We start from the raw sequence: 27,242 nt of genomic DNA, 5'->3' as shown, positions 1-27,242 counted from the left end.
GGAAACTTGTCCTTGCGCAGACGTCGTACGGTCAGCCCATCCTCCCCGAGTTCAAGAAGAGGTATGCGCTGCTGATCATGGAGTTTGAAGTGCTCAACAAGGATCTGCAGGAGTCCCTCGAAGGAATCCTGGCCTATTGTGAAAAGGTACGCAGCTCCTGATCCGTGTCCTGCAGCAGTCTCCGACCGATAAAATTTCATGTGCTTCTCTGTAAAGTGGGCACACCGACTCCTCTCTTCAGCAGTGTGATCTACACTCGGGTCAATACAGTTTATTTATTAGCCAATTTTATAGACAGTTACCATTCCACATAGTCTTTCATTGCAGCAGCGGGGGATATCGGAACTTGTTGAATCCTGGCCAGAACTTCGTAAACTTCTGCCATACGCCTTTACCGGTAGCCCTCGTTATCCTGAAAGCTCCGGCACACAGTTCGAGCAACCACCATATGAAGTCCGTTTCACCTTACGACCGATCGTAGCAGGCACTAGTAAAAGTCATTGAAGTCAACCAAATGCCATGCGAGTACTGTATGACCTCGAAGGAGGGCGCAGCGGTGCGCGAGGTGTGTAGTCGCACGTTTTTGTTAGGCGAAGCGGAGTATGCACACTCTTTGAAAGCTAGCAGAGTATGCACCCTAAGGGCCATGCATCATGTGTCCTCCTCATCAAGATGGCCCCGGAGCAGGGCCTCCAGTTTGTGATCCAGCCCCAGGCGATCCGCAACAAGTGCCTTGAGGAGGCGAGGGAGCTGATGGAGCGCTGCGCTCCGGCAAGGGCAGTCAGCACGCCGTCTTCTTCACCTTCCTTCTCCCCTTCCCCGGCCGGTTCCAAAGTGAAGGACCTGGTTGCCAAGCTCACCTCAATCATGCTTCAGGTCAAGGTGAGCGAGGCCACCTTACGTCTCGGAGGTGGCGTTCGACTACGGAGCCTCGTACGTTTCTCCTTCAGTTGCGTTTCCCGTGTCGTAGAAAGCGGTTCCCCGATTTCCGCCCAATGACGTCGTAGAGGCGTCGTGCTGTCGCTGGACGCGACCACGGCGCGACCACTCCGCATCCACGGCGCCACTCACGTCCGCTCATAGCTTTTGCCGAGACACGTAATACCGACCGCCAGGATCACGACATCCGACAGCACGACTCCCGTTTTTGCGACGTCATTTGTTGCCACTTCGGGTCTACTTTTTGCGCATGGGTGGGACTGGACGCTAAACATGTCGGTCGAAGGTACGTTCTAGGCACCATGGTTAGGCCGGGACTTGTGCTCAGTCAGCTAGGACACCAGTTCCATTACAAGAGTGTGTTACAGGATGGTAGCTATAAGCCACGCATATAACACATTCTGCATTGAAAGTGGTTCTTTGCCTTTTATTGACTACCGTTAATAGCCGGTGGCATGCAGGTGAAGAATTCACCGATGAAAGTGAAGAATTCCGGAGGAACTCTGTCCTCAAATGTTGTGTTGCCGGATTCAAGTCCCTCTGCTGTTGAGAATATGTAGTATGTTGTCCGTCCCACGGCATCGGCTTCATGCAAGAGTGGAGGAAGAGTCTGCAAATAGTGTGTGACGGCAGGACATGACAGGGGCTCAGTTTCACAATGCCTTTGTGCAAGGTTGGACGAGGCAATTGTTGCTTAACTGGTGCGACGACTGACCATGACAACGAGAGTTAACAAGAGTGCCACGTTTTGCGAATGTCTAAATACTATACTTTGAAGGTGTCGTCTTATTAGGCAGTCTCCGTTTATTTGTAGTAAAAACTTCTCAATTCAAATTTTATGGGGATACTAATATATATTTAATTAAGAAATTCTAACTAAGGAAAGTCAACAGAGAGAGGGCCCCATTCTGCTCCAGGCAGAGCCAGGAATGCTCAGAACTGCTGCCTTTTATACACCAACTCCTGTTTACAAACAAATCTGAGTGCCCCTAGTTGGCGCCACCGATGCCGCGCATGCGGGGTGTGGCCAAGAAGCTCGCCATCGCCCATAAACAAACCATTGGAATGGGATGTTGTTGGCGTCTGTGTGTGTCTCTGTGTTCTTTTTCACGTTGGAATCGTTGATTCTACGTTTTCCTGGCAATGTCTGACTACTTGAGCAACGTCAGCAAAATTAACGAGGCTCGTTACACCGCAAAATTTTGCGTGAATATTGGCCCCATGGACTTCTCCCGTGGATATGTTCCTGTCATCACCTCTATTTGAGATTTTCAAAGATAACTAAATAGCATGCCGGGAGGAGTTAAATTCGGGTATTAAAAAATACCAAAAAACTTCTTAAACCTTTTTTTTTTTTTTTTTTTTTGGCTCGATGGCAGAGTTGTTGCGCATTATACACTGAGTTAGCTTGTCCCCTCGAATCATTAATTTCTGCCTACAAAATCTTACACAGGAACAACATGAGTCGAACTTGTCTCAGTGTAACAACAAAGTTTAATTTATGACACAATGCTCTTAGTTGCAAGCGTAGTCAAACCACATGCTCGAGTTCTCTTCCCTACGTCATATCCGTTTACACAATACCTTCGAGGTTCCTTACACCTAGAAGTTAGTCATCTTGAAATATGACGACATCTATCAACTCTGCAGGGGCTATTCGACCGTGTAGAATTGATACATGTCGTAACGTCCCTGCGCCATGCAGTAGCGACTATGCAAATTGAATTTGGGGGTTTTACATGCGGAACCAACGAAGGGAATCTCGAGCACCCCTGTGAAGAACTGAGGATTCATTTCCGACCACCTGGGGACCTTTTGACATGCAACCAGAACCTCGGTTACACGGCTCCTTCTCTGCAATAAGCCTTGGTCAGATTGTGGGCACCTCGACCGGGATTCAAACCCACCAACTGGGGATACGGGGATACATAGGCCGGTGCTAGGCTTTATGGTGTATGGAAATAGACGCCAGTATGACACCCGTCCATATCAAAACTGGCAGGGGTGAAAATAACAGTTCATTGTCTTTGAGCTTACCGTGGGGTCCCTTGCTCGGCGTGCCATTGTTCTGCCTCACCGGTTTGGCAAATGCGCCGAACCTGCCAGAAGCTTCGCGTCCCCTTCTTTTGTCCATGCGTCGCAGAACCTGGCCCAGGGAGACCTGAATTCATTTGAGCTGAAGTCTCTCGGTGAAGCCCTAGCCGACATCCAGAACGGTCTGGACTCTCGGAACGTAGGGTGAGTGGATCCGAATGTCTCAAGCCAAACGTTCAAAATGGCGTAGGATTAAAACGAATCAAAATGACCTCGAGTTATAACCAGCTCATGTTGCACGCAATAATCACGCTGTTTATTTGTTCAGCTTCGTATACTAACACTGCAGGATATTAAAACACACTAAAAAAACAGTGTTTCATGAAGTTGTAACTACAAACAGCCCACTCCCTAAAGCTTCTTGTCAAACTAGAGAAAATTTAGCTGGGCTTGTTAATTTTTCACAATGCCACAATGTATACGGGGAAAGGCTAATCCAATAGGTGACCGGCGTTTTACAACTTCCGGTTCCTTAAGAAATTTTGTTTCACTTGTGGCAAGCGACGACAATCAGCTGCAGGCCTGTGCAAGCATAATTATGAAACTTCCAGACTGTAGTTTTCAGAACCATGCTTAGACAGCCTTGCAGATTATCGTAAACGTTTGTCAGAAGCTTAACAAAATTTGCTAAGGAACCAAAAGTTGCCAAACACCGCTCACCTATTCACTAGTACGAAAATCTGGAACTCATTGTCAGTTGATCTTTGAAATTTGCATAACTTTAATAAAGCACCGAAGCTTTTGCCATATAACTTTTACATTAAACCTTCAATGATCACTGAACACCGAACGGGCATCCGTTTTCTTTTTGGTTTATTAGTGTCTACATGGAAAATTATTGAAATATTGAGTTTTTATTCCTCTCCAACTCACCGCAAAACAAGCCACGGCATAATTTTGTCGGTCGTGACGTACTCAACACCGGGCGGTAGGAGAATGGGAGCATTAGCGGGCAAGCTGGTGATGTGCCGGTAGGTTTTACCAGAGGATTTTACTGCACTGATGGCGCCGATGCTACCGACATACTTTCTGAATAGGCGCCTCTCATCACCGCGATAGCCATGGACACATCTCAGCTGAGTGAAATTCAATTAGAAATGTTGTGCTACTCTCGCAGCATGGGATTGGTCCCATACACCAGTATGAAGCGCAGCAGGTCGTCAGCACGACAGCTTCTTCTCCGCAGCCATCAGCCTTTTCCTCGGTGTTGCTAAAAAAGAAGGGGACGCGCTGTCACTCAGTGGTGTAGCAGAAAATGCACAAAGTTTTCTATCAGCTCAAGCTTTATTAACTTTTATTTTGTCAGGATAGGCTCGCAGTGCAGAGTGGATGAAAAAGGAAAAGAAGATGATGCAGTACGCCGTCTTGGACGATCACGACTTTAAAACACGACTTTACTGATGATAGTACAAATCTTGCCACACACCTTTTTTCCGATTGCAAAAGACAATGTAGCTTATAGCCGATACACACGACGGACTGATCCGCGGACGGATTGATCACGTGACGACATATCCGCGGTTCGTCCGTCTCCCAAGCGCATCCACACGAGGGAGACGACGAGCAGACGCCAGTGAGGACGGACCGAACCTGTTCGCACCCCACAGTGCCGCGAAACTCCAACATCGCACTGTAGCACCGTTGTCCAAGAGAGAAATCGACGGTTGCTACCGCGATAAAGAATCGTACGCCGCTGCTACGTACAGATCGAGAACAAAACACCGGGACAGGCTTCGCGCGAAGCGCCACTAACTTTAATAACCCAAAGCATGACAGTGAGACAGGCATGATCCTGCCCGAGAAAGCTTCGGCGTAGACGCGACGAACTTCCCGGCTCGCGGAGGGGCGTTTGGAGATGCCTTCACACACTCCGCGCTCGTGCACAACACTCAAGCACACCACATCCACAAGAGAGGGCTTGCTCGGTGAAATCCTGATTGGACGTGCAAGATTTATCGCGGCGTGCTATAGACGAGTTTTGACGGGAGCTTCTTGACACGGACCCGGAGGAGCACCGGAACCTGCGTCGCGTCAGCCGGACAAAGTTTCTGGAGTTTCTCTCACGCGTGGAACCAAGAATCGTACGACAAAATGAACCAACAAACGCACAAAACGCAACGACGCGCCATTTTTGTTTTGAACGCACAGAAGCAAAATACCAAGAAAACCATGTACCGTTGCCAGACTAAATGCTTTCCAAGTCAGTCTGCCGCCAGACGTCCGCGAGTGAAAAAGGCGCTCGACTTTATCAGTCCGCGCCTCCGCGGAGGAGGTGCGGATCGCAGGGTTCGGTGACGTGCCGGTCACGTGGTACACGGTCTGCGGACGAAAATCGCGATTTGGTCCGTCGTGTGAATCGGCTATTAGCAGAGATATAGCAACGTAGAAATATGATTTTGTGATCGCATAGACATTGCACTCGTTGAGGAACGCTAACGCTAATCAGTTTTCTCGGGTGATGAAAACTCATCAAAATTTGCATCCTTCATACACCCCTTTAAGGGAGGACACTACCCAAGTGGGTCAACTTTTGAACCTATGACTTCATATGAATGAAATTTACAATGTACACTGGCAGTTACAAGACATAATGCAGTGCAAAGTTTCATCTGTGTACATGATTTGTAAAATAAATTATAGTCGTCTTTATCAGGAATGCACCGACTTTGTTTAGGAAAACAGTTGTTAGGAAACTAATGTAATACCCAACATTTGTCTACTCTAGATCTGCAGCAGAATGCGTGGAGAGTGCAACTCTGAAAACAAAATTTCCAAAAAGTTATTTATTTCATGCTAACATCGCAATGAAAAATTAAATAAATTACTTTTTCCTATAATGTTGTGGACAAAATCTTAACATCTTTTATAAAATACATCCACAAAGTCAAAAAACAATACCGCAGTTGTATGGCCCAAAAAATTCCAGTTAGAAAAAAGAATGAGTGAGTCTTTTCTCTTGTCCCATTAACAAACGATAGATTTCCTAAAATCAAATTTATGCCAAGAAGGGGTACGGAGAAAAATGTGTTCAAAGTGCTCCAAACCCTAGCTTTTTGTTTAGTTTCGGTGGACCAAAAATGATTGATAAAATATTGAGTAGTAGCCAATTGGCTATGGGCTCATCCATCTTTTCAATACTTTGTATGTGCATTACCTACCCCACGTTACCTCGAAATAAATGTAACACATTGCCTCCAACTGGCATGGCGTGCTACCCGAAATGCAAAACGGAAGACCAGGATTTCGAAGAATTTTTGGCCGTTGTGGGCTCGTCCCGATACGTACGATTCCTGAACGTGTCTCTGACATATTTTTAAGAAATCCGAGACAGGGGAAAAGAAAGGGATAAACACAATGAAGTCTCAAAACGCAGTGGCAAAATTTATTCACAGGAACAGCCTCTTATATAAACAAAACTCACCCCCGCCTTGAAAACGACAACCGTTAGCCCTATAAGCAAGAAAGGTGGGACGACCCATCACCTCAAAATGGTGACCCAGCCAAAAAAATGTTTTACATTATACAGACTCATTCTTGCTTTGAAAACGAAAAAGGTTCTTTTTAAATATGAACATTTATCAGCTAGCCTGCACCACTATCCTTATTACTCCATCTCTGACTGGTGGATTTACTGCACCCTCATTTGCGTTCCCTTGAATTCCACCTTACGACGTCGCACTCGCGTCCCGCTGTTGTCTGCAGCGATCCCGGCTCCAGTCTCGGCAGACAGATGTTCCACCGCGGGTCACTCGAGATGCTGATTCTCGTATATGTAAACTTATAATTATTAATTTTTTTATTCATCAAAATGTACAGGCTTCTATACTTCGTCTCACCTTAGAATGGACTATTGTTAGCCGCACGTGCCGAAAGCCCGAGCTAGTTGCTTTGGATGAAGCCTCGGCGGCTGCACAAGCGCTCGTACAGCTAGTGCTCCAGTCAAGGCAGTCGAAGCTAGCCGCTCGCGCTTGCACAGCCTTCGCAGTTAGTCCGTGCTAAGGTGAGATGAAGTATAATACAGAAAGGCTTCTTCAATGATGTCCAAATCTTATAAAAATAAATATAAAAACTACTTTTCACGGCATTAGTAACATCTTGTTTCTTTTATTACCTTGTGAGCGATGCCCATTTTGCTACAACCTTTCATATGGTACTTAGACACAAGCAGGCTGGTGATTGTTCGTTTTGGAAGAAATGAAAGATTGCCAGTTTCCTGCTTCTTCACCAGCTTGTGCGTTCCTCAGCCTGACTTATGTTTTTCACCCTTTGCACCGTCTACAGTCTCAAGTATTTCTCGTGGCAGAACTAACCTCGTTCGTGTTCCTCTCTTCACGTGTTGTTGTTGCAGGGTATTCCAGAACAAGGTCCAGATTCACATCAACCACATCCAGAATGGACTGAGCCAATTGGGCAACCTGCACGCGTTCACGTCGTCATCCCAAGACGTGTCGGTGTGACCCCCAGGCGTCGGTCTAGCCGCGTCGACAAAACTTTTGGGTGTGGTTTGGTGCGTGCACGGATTCACCGAGCGTGTCTCTTGCTTCCTCGCATACCGGATGGGTCAGCTGGATAATAGGGCCTTTGAATGGACTGCACAAATCCTTTCGCGCAACTAGCGCGCTCAACTTTGCCACAGCAGCGAACTGAAAGAGTTGATTTCTTCTTGTTGCACTTTGTCGGTGTTTGATCAGGGATCAATTGATTGCTTAGAGTTCAGTGGCGCAAAAGATTTGGCCGTGACATGCCAGGTGCATCGACTTCTGTTAGAGGAGGCTTATTACTTCAATCAAAAGATTTTGTTCGACACATTCTTCTTTTATTTTAAGATGTCATCGAACGTCACTTGATAGAGTCACCTGACCATGTGCTATCCTGGTGGTCATGGGACACTATAATGCCATGGAGGACCTATAAATGCTACGCATTTACAGCCGAATTCACAAACCTCACTCCAATTGAGGGGCCCCGCCACTACATCGAGGAAGGCGCGAGGGCCGGCACTGGCTAATCGCGAAGAGCCTAGGCCACCTATCCGTCGTCGCGAATGGCCAGCGCCGTCCCTTGCGCCTTGCTTGTGGAAGGAAAGGTGCCCCTCGATTGGAGTGAGGTTTGTGAATTCAGCGGTTAAAGTGACTTTGTGATGCGCCAAACGAGACAGGCAGTTTTTCTTTTTCATACTTATATTGTTGCTCAAGCTGCTGTGGTCATTCTGACTCGGTCAAAATAAGAGTTGTATGTGCTAATAGAGTGGTGGTCCTTGGAAAATTCCGACAGTGGAGGAGGGCAATAGTCTGGCAACCTGTGAGTTTAACTGTCTGCCACTTTCTCTATCAGTACTAAACAAACCAATTGGCATCTCTGTAAAATGGCACATGACTCTTTATTTTTCTTCACAGTATTTTAGAGGCGATAATTTGACGGTATCTTCTTTTGTCTCCTGTTTTTGCTGAATCAGAGGTTGTGGCACCTGGCTGTACGATTTCTGTTGTTTGACTTTGAAGGTAGGCTTAACTGGATCATTTTCGTCAAGGGCAACTCCGCTAAATTCCAAAACTTTCGGGATGATGAGTGATTTTCCATTACAAAGCACTAATAAAAGCCCCTACATCATTTGCCTTTGTAAGAAATGGGATATATATATATTGTTAACTTTTACCTAAAACATGAGCAGAAATCGAAACCTAAACTTTGGCTCCGTCTAGCAACCTGGGCCTTGGGCCGCCAAAAACATGGCTATCACGTGGCACAAGATGTCACGTGATCCTCTACACTATGACGGTTGGGACTGGGGCGGGCCTGCGGACCACCGTTGGGGCAGGCATGTGCCAGGCGCAAGTGTCATCTGAACCGCACTCTTCACCACGTTTTGGTGTCTACGACATTCGACGACGTCTGCACAACTGCGGCGTCGGTCTGTGCAAGTAGTGGGAACAAAATGCCGAGAGACAATAATTACAAACAGTGAGACGACCACTGCAGTTGTGAGGGGAGATGGCTTTAACAGCCGGACGGCTCCCAAGAAGCGTGCTACGTGAGTGTGTTGCACCAATCACGTAGACACTAGACACTGCTAAGCACCGAGAGGAAACATTGCTGACGTCACCTGTTACGCTTGCCCAGAGAAGTAAAAAGAAAGAGAAAAGGGCAATTGTGATGAAGTTTAGCTCAATGTTGGCTTTGCCAATGTCATAGCCTTGGCTGTGCTGTTGGTTGCACCGCAATTCGCCCGCTAGTCAGACGATTTCAGCAACTTGGTGCATTTCAAAGTTTGCCGAACCGTTGAAGAAACATTGAGACAGAACTAGGTCGTTATATTTGATGTGTGGTCTTCCTGGGTGATACTGAAGAGGACTGCGTTGTTTTTTTCAAAAACAAAAATGAAGCGGGGTTGCCCTTTAATAGGATAAAATCAAATTACTTGATTTTCGAGGGCTCAATATTTTGCGAAGCAAAGGTTGCGGAATTGTTTCGTGGGCTCGGAATTTTGTAATTCTGAGAGGTATGTTCAGCATTCATCACCACGGGGTGGTGTATTTGCGTTATCTATATTTCACAATATTTGCCGAATTTCGAAGTTTGAGAAAATTAAATTGTGTATGTATTTGTAACTTTTGACAAAGGCAATTAGATCATCCAATGTTCGCATCTGTAAAAGTAAATCTCAGCATGGTGGTTTTAGGAACGGATTAATGCGGTTCGTTGGAGAGCCTGACCGTCCATTTGACTCATCCTGTTCAGATCATCGCCCGTGTTCAACAGGCAATTGCTTTGTGATCATGGTGACTGCCCTATAGACCTTTTCATCTCAGTAGTTACCTTACCGGTGGACAGAGGGTGCTGACCCATGCGGCGCCATAAGGTGGCTTCAATCTGGTTGGTTTTGGTTTCAGCGGGCTCACGGCTGTGTTGGTGTGTTATGGCATTTTCGCTTAGTTTTGTGATATAAATGTATCCCTTGTGGTACCTTGAGAACTAGGACATAGTTACAGCCCTAACTTCTGGACGTTTTTACAAATGCCTTCATCTGATCATGTTCTTCATTCGGTCAGGTTCGGCGGCGAAACAACTGAAATGATGCTGGCTGAGGATTACGAATGTCTAGGGCCATACTGGACTGTCCTGCTGATACTAGTTTCCATAAAAATAAACTATAATTAAGAGACTAATGCTTGGAGGCACAGTGAAAAAGCAGGTCGACAACCTGAGTAATAATGTGCTGAATCGCTAAGAACAGATGAACTCGCAGGTTTAGTGCTCACCGTTCGCTTTTTGAGTCATAAGCTGTTATAAAATATAGTGCAGAAGTTGTGCAACTAATGATGACATGCAGTTAGATACTAAAATTAAATATCAGACGACACTTCACAAAGCAAGAGAAAAAATTGTGGTGAAACGCGACCAAAAAAACTAATACAATGCTTTTGCCAAAGCGCAGAGGGAAAAGAGGAGCGACAATTTGAAGCCACCTTATGGCGGCCACGTCACGTGATTCCAAAACAGCAGCACCCATGTGACGGAGTGTGAAGGGGTCTATTAATTTCTGATTGTCGCGGTGACACAAAGCATATTGTCTAGTTTGTACCTGTGTGCCCCATTTTCCGTAGTTCATAGTTCGTGGGTCGTTCTTTGCGATCCACAGGGGAAGGCGTGGAATGTCTGTGTAATGTCTCTTTCCGATTGAACCTAAACAGAAAAAAGCAACTTAGAAATTGTTGACTTGCTTCTAAGAAGACTTGCTTCTAAGAAGTTTTGAAGATCAAGAAGAGTGATGGGGATTTGTTTTTAATTTTATTTTTTAAACAAACCGTTTGCTTGCATATAAACAGGCTGTCCACTGTTGAACTGGCGGCGTCATTTTCTGGGCGAAGGTTTCAATTTGTTGTGGCAATAAAGCTTGTATTTATTTTTCGAGGCCCTAAAATTCGGATCACTCCAGGGAGAAGAGCGGTGCATGTCTCTCCAACTGTAAGTGCTTTGGGCGTGAAGGACGGGGTCTACGACTTATCAGACCAGGGGTCCGATTTTGGTCGCCACTAGAGCGAGATTGAATTTCCTCGTAAAGTGAGCAAAAAAAGCGCTCGTAGACTGTTCATCTGCTAACTTGAGCAAAGAATGCGGTTCGCAGACAGAAATAAAACAAAAAAAAACACCGTGCATCACCTGCTAACGGAGCAGAAAGAAGGTTGATTGTCTGCTAAGAACCGAGGGGGATGAGACTGAGGGGGATGAGACTCAGGCTGGAATTGGGATTGTTTGCTATTTCACGTCGGAAGCCAGTGATTGCTTGCACTTTATTTACAAATCTCAAGTTCCGCCGTACACAAGCTAACATTGAACGGTGGATGAAGGAGTACTAAAGACGAGCACATCGGAGACTGGGAGGAGTCGCGATTGGGTCAAAAGTGCCTCATTGGCCGATTATGCGGAAGCTGTGGAACCACGTCCAATCGGCAGCCGAGGACACTCTTGCTCTCGCCTCGACCAAAATGGGACCTCGGGCTTGGGTTGTTTAAGTAGCCGGGGTCTTTATGCTGTTTTGTACAGGAGCTTTTCTTGCGTATGTCGATGCACATTGACACCTTTTTTTATCTTTATTTATTAATGATTTCCGTCGCTTGTGAAGTGAGAGAGAGGAGCATGCAGTTTTGTAGCATACAAAATAACATGTGGTAGGCTTGTTGGGCTCCGAGTTTGCATGTCTGGGCGTGACTTCGTTAAGCAAGGGTACGGTAGCCTGGTGTCTGGGAGGCCACGAGGGATTTAAGAACCACAGTAGAGGAGTCTGGATATTTTATAACAAAACAAATAAAAGTTTATTTACCTGTACATTTGTTGTGAAGTTTGTATCTAAAAGTCTGCACCAGCTTTGGGGGGGGGGGGGGGGGGGGGGAACAAACTTTTAGCATGTGCACCCTTCTATCGGTGACGAGATGTTTTGGTGGCGCCACCTCGTGGGCGCCCTCCTGTGACAGAGCTGGTAGGATGCGAGCAGACTACGCAATATGTCAAACCACAAAGCAGCTATGTTAGTTTGCATCTTTGCTGCTTAAAAACGGTTTATTCCTTAAAGAAACGTGTATGACGTTTTTCTGAGTGATCGTTCTAATGAATAACGGTGTCTCAAAGTTGCTTTTTATATTAAAAAAAAACTTTAAAATCATCAAAAACAAGCTTGGAGCTTCACATTACGGCGTGCATCAGGGCGATTCACAGCCCCTCCGATTCTTGTTTTTTCGGATCTCTGGAGGCTTCTGTAGAAAAAGGTTCTGCATTCACCTGAGCAAATGATGTGCTGTCGTCTTATACTCTGTTCACCGTGAGTGCAGCCAAAGCTACAAGCACAAGCTAGCTTGCGCTCCAAGCTTCGAGACGTGCATTTCTAGTATGAGTGCTTGTTCTGCGAGAGAATGCTTCAAAGCAGCGACCTTGTACAGCTGTGCACACGTGCACAGTAGTGTCGCAAAGTGCCGCACACTTGTTTTAGCTACATTGAGCTTGCCGATACCGACACTTCTATTAAAGTGTTACTCGACAGTTGCTGACGAGCAAATAAACTGACGCTTAGCTTATCCCACATAGAGTATGTGAATAAAACTTTGTCACATTGCGATTCCTGCTTGAAAGAAAAGCAGTAACTTTCATAAATTAAATTGTCGGACATGGCTTTGCAAATTCAGGCGATTCATTAATTTGTTCTAATTCTTACTAAGAATTGTTTACAAATTTAAAATCGCTCGTTGAGGAGCACATCACACGTTATGCGCATTTTGGTCCGCGAAACTAAACATACAAACAGTAGTAATTCATAGCAGGTGTACACCTCATTTTCTGGAATGCTGCAGTGTTACCGACTTACTAAATTTAAGATTTCAATTGCAGGGGGGTTTTGTGGCAACCGGATGAATGAGCAGGAATTTAATTGAAACGACTCCGGAAGCCAGCGACTGCTTCTTCCTGCCAGTTGTTTTGAGGAAATGTTTACTGGTTTTCAAGATTTAAAAAGGTATCAACTTGGAACTAATGAGACCAGCACTCACAGAACACATTGGAAGGATACACAAAGTCGCTTTCACTGAAGTGTTTGCTGCACACACGAGTCGCTTTCTTTTTTTCAGTTTGATGGGACATTCCTTTCTCAGATGTTCCATAGCACCATCAATTTTCTTCTTTTTCTTCCTTTCTCAGATTTATTTTGTTTGAATCACAAGCAGAAAAAATGAAGACGTTCACAGCTCCCTGTAATGCGGAATTAGAGCGCAGCTCTTGAGGAGGTGGGGAGGGTACGCCCCTCTACCACTCCCCTCCCATTTAGCTAGAAATTTTTGTTACATTTCCCGCTAAATTGAGCGGAAAAATTACCCCGCTGAATCTAGTGGTTCAAATTTTTTCACTCAATTTAGTGGGGAATTTTTTCCATTAAATTTAGCAGGAAAATGTTCCACTAAAGTTGAAGGGGAAATTTTTCTGCTCAATTTAAGGTGGAATTTTTCCTGCGAAAATTAGCAGGGAAATTTGTCTGCTAAATCTAGCAGGAAAATTTCTCCTTTAAATATGTCGGGAAAATTTTTCTGCTAAAATTAGCGGGGAGCTTTTACTGCTGCATTTAGTGGGGAAATTTTTCCGCTCAATATAGCGGGGAACTTTTTTTGTTCAATTGATCGGAGAATGTTTTTCCATTAAATTTAGCATGGAAATCTTTCCGCTAAATTTAGTGGGGAAATATTTCTGCTAAATTTAGTGTGGAAATTTTTCCAATAAATTATGTGGGGAAATTTTGCTAAATTTAGCGGGGAATTAGTTCCGCTAAATCTAACAAAGAAATTTTTCCGCTAAATTTGGCAGGGAATTTTTTTCCCTAAATTTAGCGGAGAAATTTTTCCACTCAATTTAGCGGGGGAATTTTTTCCGCAAAATTTAGGTGGGGAATTTCTTCCACTAAACTTGGGGGGGGGGGGGGGGGGGGGAAGTTTTCCACTAAATTAGACGGGGAATTTTTTACACTAAATTTAGCGGGGAAATTTTTCCGCTAAATTTAGTCGGGAAATTTTCCACTAAATTTGGTGGGGAAATTTTTCCACTAAATTTAACGGGGAAACTTTACCGCTAAATTTAGCTGGGACATTTTTTCGTTATTTTTAGCGGGGAAATTTTTCTGCTGAATTTAGCGGGATTTTTCCCCTCTAAGTTGAGCGGGAAAATATTCCGGCTAAATATAGCGGGGGAATTTTCCCGCTAAATATAGCGGGGAAATTTTTGCGCTAAATTTGGTGGGAGAATTTTTCCTGCTCCATTTAGCCGAGGAATTGTTCCCGCTAGATTTAGCGGGAAAGTTTTCCCGTTAGATTTAGGAGGGAAAGTTTTCCGCTAAATTCAGCGGGGAATTTTTTCGCTAAATTTAGCGGGGAATTTTTTCACTAAAATTAGCGGGAAAAATTTTCCGCTAAATTTAGCGGGAAAAATATTCTACTCCTCCTTTGTTACCCTCGTGTCCCGACGTGTGACGTCATTATGGGAAACGTCCCATAATGCAAAGCACGGTTACGGTGAAGCCGCTCAAGCCGGAGACGGGCGCCTAAGGGCTGCGCTCTAAAATGCACCCTATTTGCCGCGGAAGATGTAGTGGGATAAAGCGCTGGATATTCTATTTTCATCATCCTGCTTTTTGTATGGGCGTAGCCCGAAACAACCCATTCCCGCTTTAACCTGTCCCGTTTCGACCTATTCCTCAAACGACCTTCCCATTTCAACCCGTCCCGTTTCGACCCATTTCCGAAACAACCTTCCCGTTTGTACCCATCCAGTGTCAATCTATTCCCGAAACGCCCTCTCTATTTGAACCCGCCCAGTTTCAACCCATTCCCAAAATGCCCGTCTTGTTTAAACCCGTCCCATTGCAACCCATTGGTACAAGGCCCTGCACGTCTCAACCTCTTCGCAAAAAGTCTCCATCGTTCTAAGCCTGGCCTGCACACCTTTTGTACTGAAGAGTATGTTCTGAAATATTTTGGCATGCCAACGTATACTTAAAATATACATTGCAAACAAGCTTCAACGTAATATATTCCCACTTAAAACATTTTTCGTTTTGTTTCTTAAGATGGTCCCCAAAACATGCAACCGCGAAACGGACTATGTACATTGCGCGACGCTATTACCGCAAACATGATGTTGTCGCTTTCTCCCTTCCAGATATTTCAGACTGTTAAGGAAAACAATACAGGGAAAGAGGGCGTGCTCAAGGTTATTTTAATCTGAAATTATTTATGCATATGTATATAGCTACTGTCGCTCTTCACTGCATAAAAGATTGAGTAGATGGTCATTCTCGAAAACTCGTTGTCAGAAGGCACTACTTGTCACATGCTTAGTGGTTCGGAAGTTCACAGCTATGTCTTTTCGACCCGAATAACTGTGCCATTGATAAAAATAAATTAAAAAATAAACATAACAATAAATGCGAGGATAAAAAGCTGAAGAAAAAAAAAAACTATCAAGAATTCGCCGGAAGTGTTGTATTCTTGCATATTCAGAAGCTCAGAACTTCAAAACAAGTTTCTCCTAGCAAAATGTGTGCAGACTAAAAGAAACACGTCCCAAGAACGTGAAGCGAAAAAACAAATGTTTATTTTTTAATGACGTGCTGAACCTGAACAATATTAGATATTTTCACCCATGAGTTAATTTAATCCTGAACGTGAAAAAACAATAAATACATTACTTTGTATTCTGCAGATGGCAATGATATGTACTGTCTGTAGTGTTAATTTAAATGCAATACCTCAAACAACTTAGACGAAAAAAAATACCAAGTTTACGGCTTAACTACCCATAGATACATGTTTAGACATTCGAAACTTATCTTAAATAACAATAATCACATCTTCAATCAATCAATGTTTATTTTTCTCTTGTGCTAACCAACAGCTCGAAAGCCTACTGGGCTTTCGAGCTGTTGGTCTTAAGACGACTCTCACCTAGGCTATACATAGATCATTCTTAAAAAGTTTAACATCTCTACCATAAATAGCTTCGGCTATAGCGCACTTCAAATATGGCACAAACGACAATCGTCGAAAAACTGTCGTCCTTCCTCGGCCTTTCGGGAATTTATTTCTTTAAAACGTAGCCCGCCAGAACATTGAAATAAACGGCATTGTCTTTCGCAAGGAATGCAGCACCGCATGTAAAAATTCTAGAAAAAAAAGAATTACGAATGTACCTCACTACTTGAATTCAAATGAAACCGTCCGCCGGTCTTTCGAAGTTCGACGAACGTTGAACTTTTACCCTAAAAGTTCAAAGTGCGTCTAACTTTTGACATGTCAGGATTCGCAAATTCCAAACTTTTCAAATTCTCTTGATAAATAAGTTCGAAAATTATCGAATTCCTTAGTGTAGGAAATTCGAAAGTTCGAAAAGCTTAGAATTTTTTAGTGCAAGAAGTTTGAAAATCATATAATTTTTTGGTATATCAAGTTCGAAAGTTTGACAAGCATCGAAGTTTGCAGCGTAATAATTTTGGTAGTTCGAAAAGGATTGAACTTTTTAGCGTGTTCGAAAAGCATCGAACTTCCTAGTTTAACAAATTCGAAAATTCGACCTCCGTCGAATTTTACAATATAGAAAGGTCGAAAATTCGAAATCTTTCGAACCGCTTGATTCGATAGTCGAAACTTCGATTCGAAAAAAAGTTTGCGGCATCCCTAGTCCTGCTCGTGACGTCAGAGACGATGATGATGATAGCTATAAAAGTGCCCCCTGTAGTTTGCGCACGCCGCCCATTTGAGAAACATGGTCAATGCTATACTCAGTCTTACTAAAGCTGTGCACTACAGCCAAATCTACAGGGGGGAGAGTGTATGCCAACCTGTTCAAAAGGAGGGAAACGAGGAACGGGAAAGAAAGGCTGGGATTTCCCCGTTCCTCTTTTCCCCCTTTCGAACAGGTCAGGATACATTCTCTTTCCTGTAGCTTGGCTGTACTGCACAGCATAGGCGTAGACTACGGGGGGGGGGCATCGAGGCTTGTGCCCCCCCTGGTGGGATCCCGGGGGGGGGGCAGAGCCCCCCTTGGGCCATGATCCTTACCGAGACGCTGTTTACGTGCCATGTAACGAGCTTCTAGTATAGTGGCATGTAAACAAAATAACGCCCACGTTGACACACAGCGACAGACACATGGCGATATACATACGTTGTAAAATGTACCCCCTAAAATAAACTACTGATAATTGCCGGTATAAAAAAAAAAAATTGCTCGAAAAACAACCCCCCCCCCCCTCCCGGAGAACTTCTCAGCCTGCCCCCCCCCCCCCCCCCCCCCTTGGGAAAATGGAAAGTCTACAAAGTCTACGCAACTGCTGCACAGATTTAGCTTGGCTGAGGGGAGTGTTGAAAGGTTCTGTCAACGATTTGTGTACTGTTTGGACAGTGCCATGGGTATGTTCTTTTCAGAGGTATGCCATCTGGTAGCTGCTGCGCTAATCATCCGAGTCTGCCATTGTTTGTGCACAAACTCTAAGCATCTAGTGGATGATGATGGCTGCGTCAGCGTTTAGCTTGAACTCTGCTCTGCTCATATATGGAATGAGTATTGCATGAGTATTCGGCGAGGAGTCGGTTTGTTTCAAGCGTAAACTTTGTGCCCAAGAAGTGGCGGCCGCCATTGTTGTTTGGTGAAACTTCGATAAGGGCCTATAGTTTTCAAAACTTATTTGATGAAAGCATTTCATGCCTTTGGCGCCTATCTTAGTTGTCTATATAAGCGCTGTAGATTTTTCTTTTGGTGTGTGTGTTAGTTTTGCATTTTTCTCCGATGCCTTTCTCCAGTTAATGAGTGCCTGAGTAGGATGCCTCCATATTCCACTGTATCTGACGCTGCAGCAATAGACCCTTTCCGAAATTCAGTGCCATCTGGTGGCTGAAATGGCGGTTTAACTTTTGCCATACGAATGGCGGCAATGAACTTGTAGCCTGCAGTATTTTATCGGGCACCGTCACTTTTGCATGTCAACGGCAGACGAGAATAAACTTTTGGCTATACAGGTTTTTCTGGATCTTCCAGTGTCGATTCCCACAACGATGCAACCAGTCAGAACGAAGCGCCAACCCAGACAGACGCCTTGATAAAGTTCTATAAGTCAAGGGGTTTCGAAGTCGATTTTGTGCCACTAACAGGTTCACTGGGCTCGAATTAGAGAAATGAACACCTACGCAGCGCTTGCATTCAATTCCGGTTTCGCAACGTGCTAACGTCTAGAATGTATAGGCCTCGAATCCTCAGCTTAGGAGTATCTTCAACATGTTCCTTCATCAGTAAATAGAAAGCCGCCATTGGTATGGCACATATGCCATTTTTCAGATGGTGATGATAGTGATCAAAGTGGCCAGACTGAATTTCGGAAAGGGTCTATAAGCAGCTCCTTTTTTTTTTTTTTTTTGCGGATTTTAAATTATTTATGGCGCAACCCAGAAATATCAACTCAAAATCCCAGAGAACAACCAAAAAGAGCAATAAACTAAGCAACCCCTTGGTTGCCTGGAAATATACAAGTTTATATAATCTGATCAGCGGATGGATGAAAACGTTTATTTAAAGAGAGCTCCGATGACCGAAGTCATCGCAACGCGGTGACCTGGGCGTGGCGTGCAGTGCGCGGGGCACGAGAGGGTCTCGTACTCCGCGTGCTCATGCAGCACGCACTTCTACGCGTGGTGCCATTGTGCACTGCGCGATGGCACCAGGCGCAGGGTACCGGTGCCACCGGCGTCATGGACAAGTGGCATGCTATCGATTTTCTATTCGGCACACCTCCCCTTACAGCCACCATACCTTTAGCTCCCAAATCGGTGAGCTCTCGAGCTTTGTCAAAATCTCCGAGTTGCGCGAGAGGGACGTACACCCTAGAGCCACTGAATAAGCTCATTTAGTGGCTCTAGTACACCCAGTACACCCATCAGACACGTCGTTTAGGGGGGGATCGGTGGCCGAGTGGTCTAGCGCACACCAGCTCGGAGCACGTGGAGCGAAAGCTCGCGCTGCAGAACCCAGGGATCCTGGGTTCGAGCCCCACCCCTGCCCGTTTCGATCTGGATGAGCATCGTACCGGCGTGCGGTCGTGTATCACTACTGCGTGATGCACGTTAAAGACCCCAGGCTAGCGGCTGTACCGCACTGGCTAAATTTCTCATCTACAGCTGGGAGACTCGTCGCCCCTGTGAGGCAGACCAAGTTCTAGGCTGTATAAACACACACACAACCCAATTATTATTACACGTCGTTTACAGGTAGAGTTCTTAGGTGGCGCCACCGCTCCGAAAACTGGATGCGAACAGCTCCCTACACTTCAAGAGCCGGATGAGAGCACAATTGTAAGCAAGAGCGGAATAGTATGAATGCTGAAGTGTTTATTAAGAGTGTTATACGGCTGGCTCCCAGCAGGTTCTCGTAACAAAACACGTAACTGAAGAGCGTCGCACGCAAACTGATTCGGGAGGCACTCACTCGATTGAATGACGTTTTAGCGAACGCCGACGTTTCACCGAATGACACTTTAGCGAATAATCGGGTTTACGGGTGGGCCAAGTGGATTAACATTTTTGTAATGAGCCGCCGCGAAGTGGCGGAAGCGCAGCTCGAAAAAGAGGGGAGGGGGGGGGGGGGGGGGGGGGGGGCGCTTACGCGCGCCTTCGTAATTCGCTAAAACCTCGATTCGCTAATGTGATATGTACCCAAAGGAATGGCGAAAACGGTACTACCGGATTCAACAGACAGCAAAAAGCTTAGACGCAGCCAACGCTGCGAGGTAATGGGACCAATGAAGCATGCGTCAAAAGCCCAAATCGCTAGGCCTTTTCTGTTTACGATAGGTTTATCGACGCTAAAACAGGTACAGAAACACGACGGACAGCATGATGGTGCGCTTTTGACGCTAAATACCAACAAACATCGCTGAAATAGTAACCCAAATATTTGGGCAAAATAACTTTTTTTTTTTTTTCGCGAAGTTACAGAATTTACAATATTGGCCCTCATCGTGTTTTTCGAAGTGAAAAGCTCTACTGGCAACATTGAAAAAGTGACGTCATGGATACGCAGGGGTTCACTTTTTGGGCTGCAAACTTTGTTCCCAACTGATTACAAACAGTTTTATGGTGTCAAATGGGAATGCCTTGAAAGGTCGCTCCAGGTCCCGCGCAGCAGCGCGAAAGAAATGCTCGGCATAGTTCATTTTTAGACTGCCCGCTCGAACCGCGAGCCGGTCAACCAGTGACGTCAAGGTAATGAAAAGCGCGGACATATTCGAATCTTCGTTTTGGCGTCATTTTATGATCTAACCAATCATTTTAAACTAGAGAGAAGAACTTTCCCCCCTCCGCACAAAAGTCTGACTAAAGAACAGGAGGCTGCGTGGCGTCGTTTCCAGACGCGATCGTTACGCACCCCTTCACTCCTCGCGCACATTTATTTTGAGCAATACAACCCAAACTGTAAGCACTGCGGCCAACGAGCCAACTACGACCATATCCTATGGGATTGCAAAATAGAGCCACCCCCCGGTGATTTACTTACAAATCCTTCTCTCGAGCGGTGGAGACCGTGCTGGCCAGCTCTGACCTCAGAACCCAAGTTCTGGCGGCGGAGTGGGCTGACAAAGTCGTCGAGGGCTACGTACTCCCGATCTCTTAGCACTAAGCTCTTTTCGACGAATAAACGTTTTACAATCAAATCGTTTGCCGATTTCACAATAACTATTCTGAATTTCGCGATACTAAATAGCATACCGGAAAGAGTAAAGGACGGCGATTTCGAAAATATAGTTAGTTGGGGTTGCTCAGGGTGGCCGACGGCGAGCGAGCGAGAGCAGGCGAGCAACTTGGCTACCCTCTCGCTCTCTTCAGTGTTACTACATGATAGACGTTGCGGGGACAAGTGGGGTGTACAGAACTTCGCGCGCGGACTTTCAGGGTTTTTGTACAATGTCTATTCGGCGGAAGGCCCCTCATCTCCTGAACACCTCCGACGCTCCTGGGACTTTCTACTGTCCGCCGCGAGCAACTCGTATGGGCAAGCATACGCTGTCGCATGGCTGCCGAAGTGTAGGTATGCGATTGCGATTGCTGGCATGCGATCGCATTTGTAAACGCCTCAATGGAGCGCGTATGAAAACAGAATAGCACAATATTTACGTTGCGAGACTGCATTTGATCGATTCCGAAATATGCTTCTGTTTCTGGCTCGGCGTCTCAAAATACAGGATCCCCCCCCCCCCCCCCCCCCCTTCCCAAACTAAACAAAAAATATTGACATTTTTTTTTTTTTTTTTTGCGAAATTGTATTACGTTTTTCCGAACGCTCATTCTCCGCCTAAATGTAGCGCTATAGTGGTCCGCACCAGGTCCCAAATTTTCAAAACTGACCATTATCTCGTTCAAAAGTTCTGTGATTTTTAGAAAATTTCAAAGGGAAAAGGGTACCCGTTTTCGGTGACTGGCGTCATTAGAGAGTTTTAGTAAATCGTTCCGATGACTCCGACAACGATACCCGGTACTCAGCCGCCGCCTTTGCATGCATCATATCGCTATTGGAGGTATCGGAACGATCTACTAAAACTCTCTATTCAGCTTCATAGTCCATATATTCTAGAACTTCGTCGGCCGCCATTTTCCCATTGAAAATTTCAGACAATCACTTTTGAAATCGAACCGCGGGCGCTACATTCGGGCGAAGAATGGGTCCTTCGGCGATGTGTAGTTTTAAACTTGTTTGCATTTATGGCCTTGGTGCATGCAGGCGTCTTTCGTTTGTACGGTCGTCGTTTGGACTGAATTGGTTTCGTGAGGCCGTGGCGCGGCTCACGCAGTGACATATCGCTTCGTTCGTTCGCGCGTTACGTGCACTTTCCACCCCACAAAAGACAGAGTCTTTCGCACGCTTCCAACTTCCAATGACGCGCCGCGGAAGTGGGATAGGAGGGGATAGAGCGGATCGAGCGGCCGTGGCACAACGTACGCGACAACGTAAAACCGAGACGCAGCGACGACGGCGTTTGCGCGAAACCGCCGTCACCCGGGAGGAAAGATTGGCTCTTCGAAGACAACAGTATGCGGACCCTAGGCGGCGATCGAGGGGAAGCTGTTGTGGCTGCATCCGAAACCGCCGACGCCCAGGAGAACAGACGGGCTCTCCGAACACAACGGTATATATGCGAGTCACCGTTGACGGAAATCCCAGGATCACTAAAAAGAAAGTCAACTGTCCATAGAAATCCACCCCTACCATAGAATTGCCATAGAGGTAATAGAACGGAAGTAGCCAGTCCATAGAACGTCAAGATCGATTTTTGTAAGGGCGTTGCGAGATTGGAATTCCCATCCTTCGCCTAGTCGGAACCACTGCGCTAAATTCGAACGGATTTCGTCGAGAATCAGCGTAACAACAGCAGCGGATTCGGCATATTTTCTATTTTCTTTTTGCGGTAAAAAAATTTTTTTTTATGAGAGATTTTGTAGAAGCAGATGTTTCGGAATGGCTCTTAACTCCGGAGTTTTGACCACGTATCTTTTCATGGAAAGTTTAGTTTGTGACGTACGTGTCCTAAATACAGCACTTAAAAAAAAGTCAGTTTTTTTTTTTTTTTTTTTAAGTTCTATAATGTATGAAATGCAGTATTTAAGAAGCTATCATTTAGACGTGTTGAGAAGACATTAATCGGTCTTTTTTTTTGGGGGGGAAAAGGAACCTATATTTCTATACATTTACCCTTAAATTTACCAGGAAAGTTGACGGTGCGTACATGTGAGGTCACGTGACGTCTATTTCCCCGCTAAAGTTAACGGGAAATGCACTAACGGACGGACTGTTTTGGAATTGAGGGTTCCATTTAAAGGCATTTCATGCATTAAAATGTATTATTTTTGAAGTTCAGTGTCCCTTTACGTTGGTTACGCTGCTTCTCTGCGATCATTGAGTGGTGGTCCATAAGTCGGTGATGAAATGTTTTAAAAATATATGCTTATAAAACCAGAGGCGTACGAGAGGTGGTTGTTGCTTACCGACAACGGTATTGTTTGGAGGCTCCATGAATGTGGCTGGCGAGAGTGTGTGGTTGCACAGCTGGTGCCGTCGTCACAGATAATTGGAGGACCTACTGATGCATATGGCGAGGAGAACGTAGTATAGGGGGCGCAGTTTTATTATCATCATCATCACCACAAACAATCGCTGTGTCGGAAACAACTCCGGCGCCAACACTCGCCTATAGCGTACGCTGCATCGTTTCCGCGCTCGCTGTATATTTGTTTGTGGCGATATGGTGCGCACGTGCTGCGCACCGCAGTGGTCGAAGCGTGCTTTTGAACCGGGTATATGCAGCGCGGAGAACTGCAGCACGTGGGCGACGATGGAGACACTGTCCGCCGTCGGCTCTGGTGGAACGCTGCACTTGATGACATGATCGTTGTTGAGCCCGTCCTCCCCCATTCAGCGAGACACCGGTTGCTTTCGCCGATGTCGTCCATGATTGTCGCAAGAGACAGGGTAAATGAAAAATAAAGTGCGTGTTTTGTGAATCATTCAGAAAAATACGAACGCCGCGCCGGCAATGCACGATCCAACGCGAGCGGCCGACAATACGCGGCTGGCCCGGCACGCCCGCGCCTGACCACGCATGCGCGTCTTGCCGTCGATGTGCATGGGCGGAGGGTTACTTTGCCACACAGCGTTAGTTCTTGAAGTGGCTGCTAGGGAGCAGCACTCCTCGATCTCCTCCACTATTAGCCCCGAGAGCGAACACAAGCGTCGCTGCGGTCGCCGCGCCCGGATTGGGTGAGGTGTACCGTGACGTCAGGGGGAGGACTCCGTAGGGAAGCGAGCCGATCTCGCATCGGCTCGCTTCCCTGCACCGGTTTCCTGGTTTGGCGCTGTGTGCCGCAAGCTCTTCGAGGAGCTGGACTTCGTTTACCCGGTGTGCAAGACGTTGAGTTAGGCCGATATTGACGTATTACCGTACATTTTATAAGCCTGCTTGTCCCTTTTACCTTTAAAATTCGGTTACAATTCCCGAAAGCTATCGGCGGAGGCAATTCCGCCGATGAACCTCCCCGTCCGTCTACACGACAAAAGGCAATCTTGCGAGGGGTCGGTGAAGCGGTGGCGCAAGTGTTTCAGACGCTGGAATTCTGTTCCTTGCATGTTCATGATTTAAGACGATATATTACATCCCGCTTTCAATGCATTTGAAGTGGAATTTATATCATGGGCCTTTGGGTGGTCGGCAAATTAGCTCGCGACCCCGACTCTGCGCTGCCACTCTACATGCGCTGGTTCGCAGATGTTTTAAAGGCCCTGCGTCTGATGATCTTCGAAGTGCTCGAGGAACAGGGTTGTTTTACATAAATGTAGCTTCTTCGTGAATTAATTACATAGTTTATACACGTATGCAGGCATATTTCTTAGAAGCTGCACAATTACTGGAAATTAGTTTGTATGGTAGCAGCAAAAACGGCCGAATTGCCCCCAATTGCCTGTATGATATGTATTGCGGCAATAGTGCCGTAATATGGAATGATTATACTTTTTCCTGTCATTCTTTATGCCAGCCTTGGGTATCCGAAAATACACCGTTTAGTCCGAATTGTCATTTCCAATTAAAATATACACTGCTGCAGGTCCCCAAAAGCTTCCTCAGCCTCCAAACTCCCTACAGCTGGACTCTCTGACAACAGAGGAAAACAGGAGTAAAAGCAAGCATTCGGACGTCTGTCCAGTGGTAGATGCAGCACTAGCAGCAGAAAGGTGGAACCTGTGAAGGGCGACAGTCTGCGTGAAGAAAGCTTCTGGTATTTTAGCTTCAGGACAATTCGATTTAAGTAAAATCTCAATTTTAGGGCTTAAGGGACTAATAACGAGCTAGACACCTTCGCTTACGTTTGTTATACATTATTTGAGGGTTGATATAAACAAGTCCACAGATGCCACCCGTGTAGTCCATTGAAATACTATCCGAATCCAGCAAAGGTCAAATGCGAGCAATGTATACAATAAATGTTCCTTGTTTTTTTCTTACTTTGCCCCTGCACATGGGCTGTCCTACTTGTGATTCTCTCTCCATGGCCCAGACTGTATTTAGCATGTTGCTCGAGCAGCATGCAGCTTTTCTGCTTCGGCGATCTTGTTTAAAAACAGAGATACAAAAAAAAAATAGTATACATAACCTGTTAATTCATTCACACCATCAGCAGCATTTATTGTGCGAGATGTAAATCTATAGTGATGCTCCTGCAATTGTGGCCATATTTCTTCCTTTTCATATATCAGCTGAGACTCATGCGTTGCCTGCCCTGTCAACCATGCTTAAAATGTTGGTTGAAGTTTCGCCTGTAGCTACAGGCTATACCTCAATAAAGGCACATATAAAAATTTACACTTCCTACGAAAAACACGCAAAAAAAAAATTAAATAGAAACGAGCGCGCCGACAGCTAGCGTCGTCACAGCCTCCACAGGGCGAGCGGGCCGAATTCTCTCCTCGCCGTGACGTCACCCCGGTTCGCCGTATGGGGGCTCCACGCGAACTTCTCGGGTCTAATAGTGATCAGCGACCTAAGCCACGCTTCGAAGTACATTTTCGATGTTCTCGGGATCATTTTATGCGAATTTTCGTTATAATAATGGCAGCACAGGATATATTAGACTCTTTGTCCTATTCGCTCTTTCTCGCGCAGGTTGAAACGCGGTGGCTCCAGTGTGCAAATAGTCCCCAACCACTTACGGTTCTGAACTAAACGGCGGGCTTCGCAGTATCTACGAAGTTAAATATACACGTTATCTTCCGGAAATGGCCACTTTGTAGCGCTATCAGACTAAATTCACTCGTTATAAGATAGTGATGAGTGAAAAATTGGGATATATAGGCGAACCGGATGTGTGCCGCGGCTACCCAGTAGGTGTCACCCCTGAGTTGGTTGCCAAACAAAACGAGGGCATACTATACTCCGTTTCACCTTATGTTGTACCGCAGCGAAGGCTAGAAGCGCGAGCCCATAGCGTTGGCAGCTGCCCTTGGTGCACGAGAGCTTGTGCCGCCGATATCTGTCTCAGAGCAAGGAGCTCGCGCTTGTAGGCTTTCCTGCGGTACGTCATAAGGTGAAATGGAGTATATATGCTTATCTGACTGCGCTTTCATCAATTACACAGCACTGTAACCCCCCCCCCCCCCCTTTCCCCTCTTGAAAATTACGGTCGTCACACTGAAACACACGCCCATGCGTGAGAGGGCGAGATACACGTGCAGCCCTTTCCTTCTTATCGCGATCATGCGCGTTCTAGGGAAAGTGAGGTACAAGTGCCGTTCTTCATAGCTCCCTTTCGCGCGGGTCGCGGGACGAAGTTCTCGCTGAACGTGCCGCAGTCTTCACAATGCCTCGCAAGGGAAAGGAGCAGACTGAGGAAGGGTAGCTGAACAGAAGTGGCGACGTCCTGAGTCTTTGCTCGACGTGTTTCCGGTCGCCAAGCGAAAAACTTCCCACCAGTCGTTATGTCTATGGACATAACGACTCGTCGGAGGTTTTCCGTGTTTTCTCACCTTTAGTTATACCTTTGGGGAAAACGAACGTGATACTCAGATTCACTGGATAAAAAATACCCTAAAATTTACATTTAACTCGTTTGTTTTTTCAAGAACCTCATTATTTTTTTAGTTTTTTTTTTAATATGATGTGCAGATGTCCTAGTGACCTGTGGCATCCCGTATAGAAATCTTATATCTGGGGCACAACTGGCCATATCAAACATTATATGATTATATACGGCGTATATACAGCCTTATCTGGCGTATATACAGCCTTATGTGGCGTATATTCGCGACTCCAGCAAAACGGACGCCGCCAAGGGGGAAAACCGGGAACCAGCCGGTCCAGGTCGCTCCGCGCCTCTCCGCGTCTCTGGTGGCTTTCGCGGACACGTGTTGTCGGCGCGGGGGCGAAAAATGTAAATGGACGAAGGTCCAAATTTTTTTTTTTTAAAGTTTTCTGAGTGTTTATTAGTGTGGTGAAGCCTCAGTAGATTGCTTCCTTCCATCACGTGTTTGAAAGCCCGTTTACTCCACAACACACGGTCGCGTGCTTTCGATTTCTTGGATGGGAAGGAATCACGGAAAAACGTTTTGATTTCTTGTCTGTCTTGAATCACATTCAAAGTGACGACTACTTG

The 27,242-nt window shown here is 45.8% G+C and overlaps 1 protein-coding gene across 2 annotated transcripts in view; it reads left to right on the top strand.

Annotated features, from left to right (window-relative positions):
• Window positions 1-10,939, top strand: part of LOC8050724 (protein lin-9 homolog) — a 39,522-nt gene extending 28,583 nt beyond the window's left edge. For both annotated transcript variants that reach the window (XM_029971759.4, XM_029971758.4), the window contains exons 13-16: window positions 21-146; window positions 673-882; window positions 3,083-3,177; window positions 7,382-10,939. In XM_029971759.4, the coding sequence (XP_029827619.3) occupies window positions 21-146; window positions 673-882; window positions 3,083-3,177; window positions 7,382-7,490 (540 nt within the window). In that variant the 3' untranslated portion in view covers window positions 7,491-10,939. The remainder of the gene's footprint in view (window positions 1-20; window positions 147-672; window positions 883-3,082; window positions 3,178-7,381) is intronic.
• The last annotated feature ends 16,303 nt before the right edge of the window (window positions 10,940-27,242 follow it).

Source organism: Ixodes scapularis, unplaced genomic scaffold (assembly GCF_016920785.2).
Source record: "Ixodes scapularis isolate PalLabHiFi unplaced genomic scaffold, ASM1692078v2 PGA_scaffold7__128_contigs__length_106722199, whole genome shotgun sequence".
NCBI classification, from domain to species: Eukaryota; Metazoa; Arthropoda; class Arachnida; order Ixodida; family Ixodidae; genus Ixodes; species Ixodes scapularis.
The sequence above is the reverse complement of the archived record's forward strand: the minus strand, read 5'-3'. Positions and strand labels throughout refer to the sequence as shown.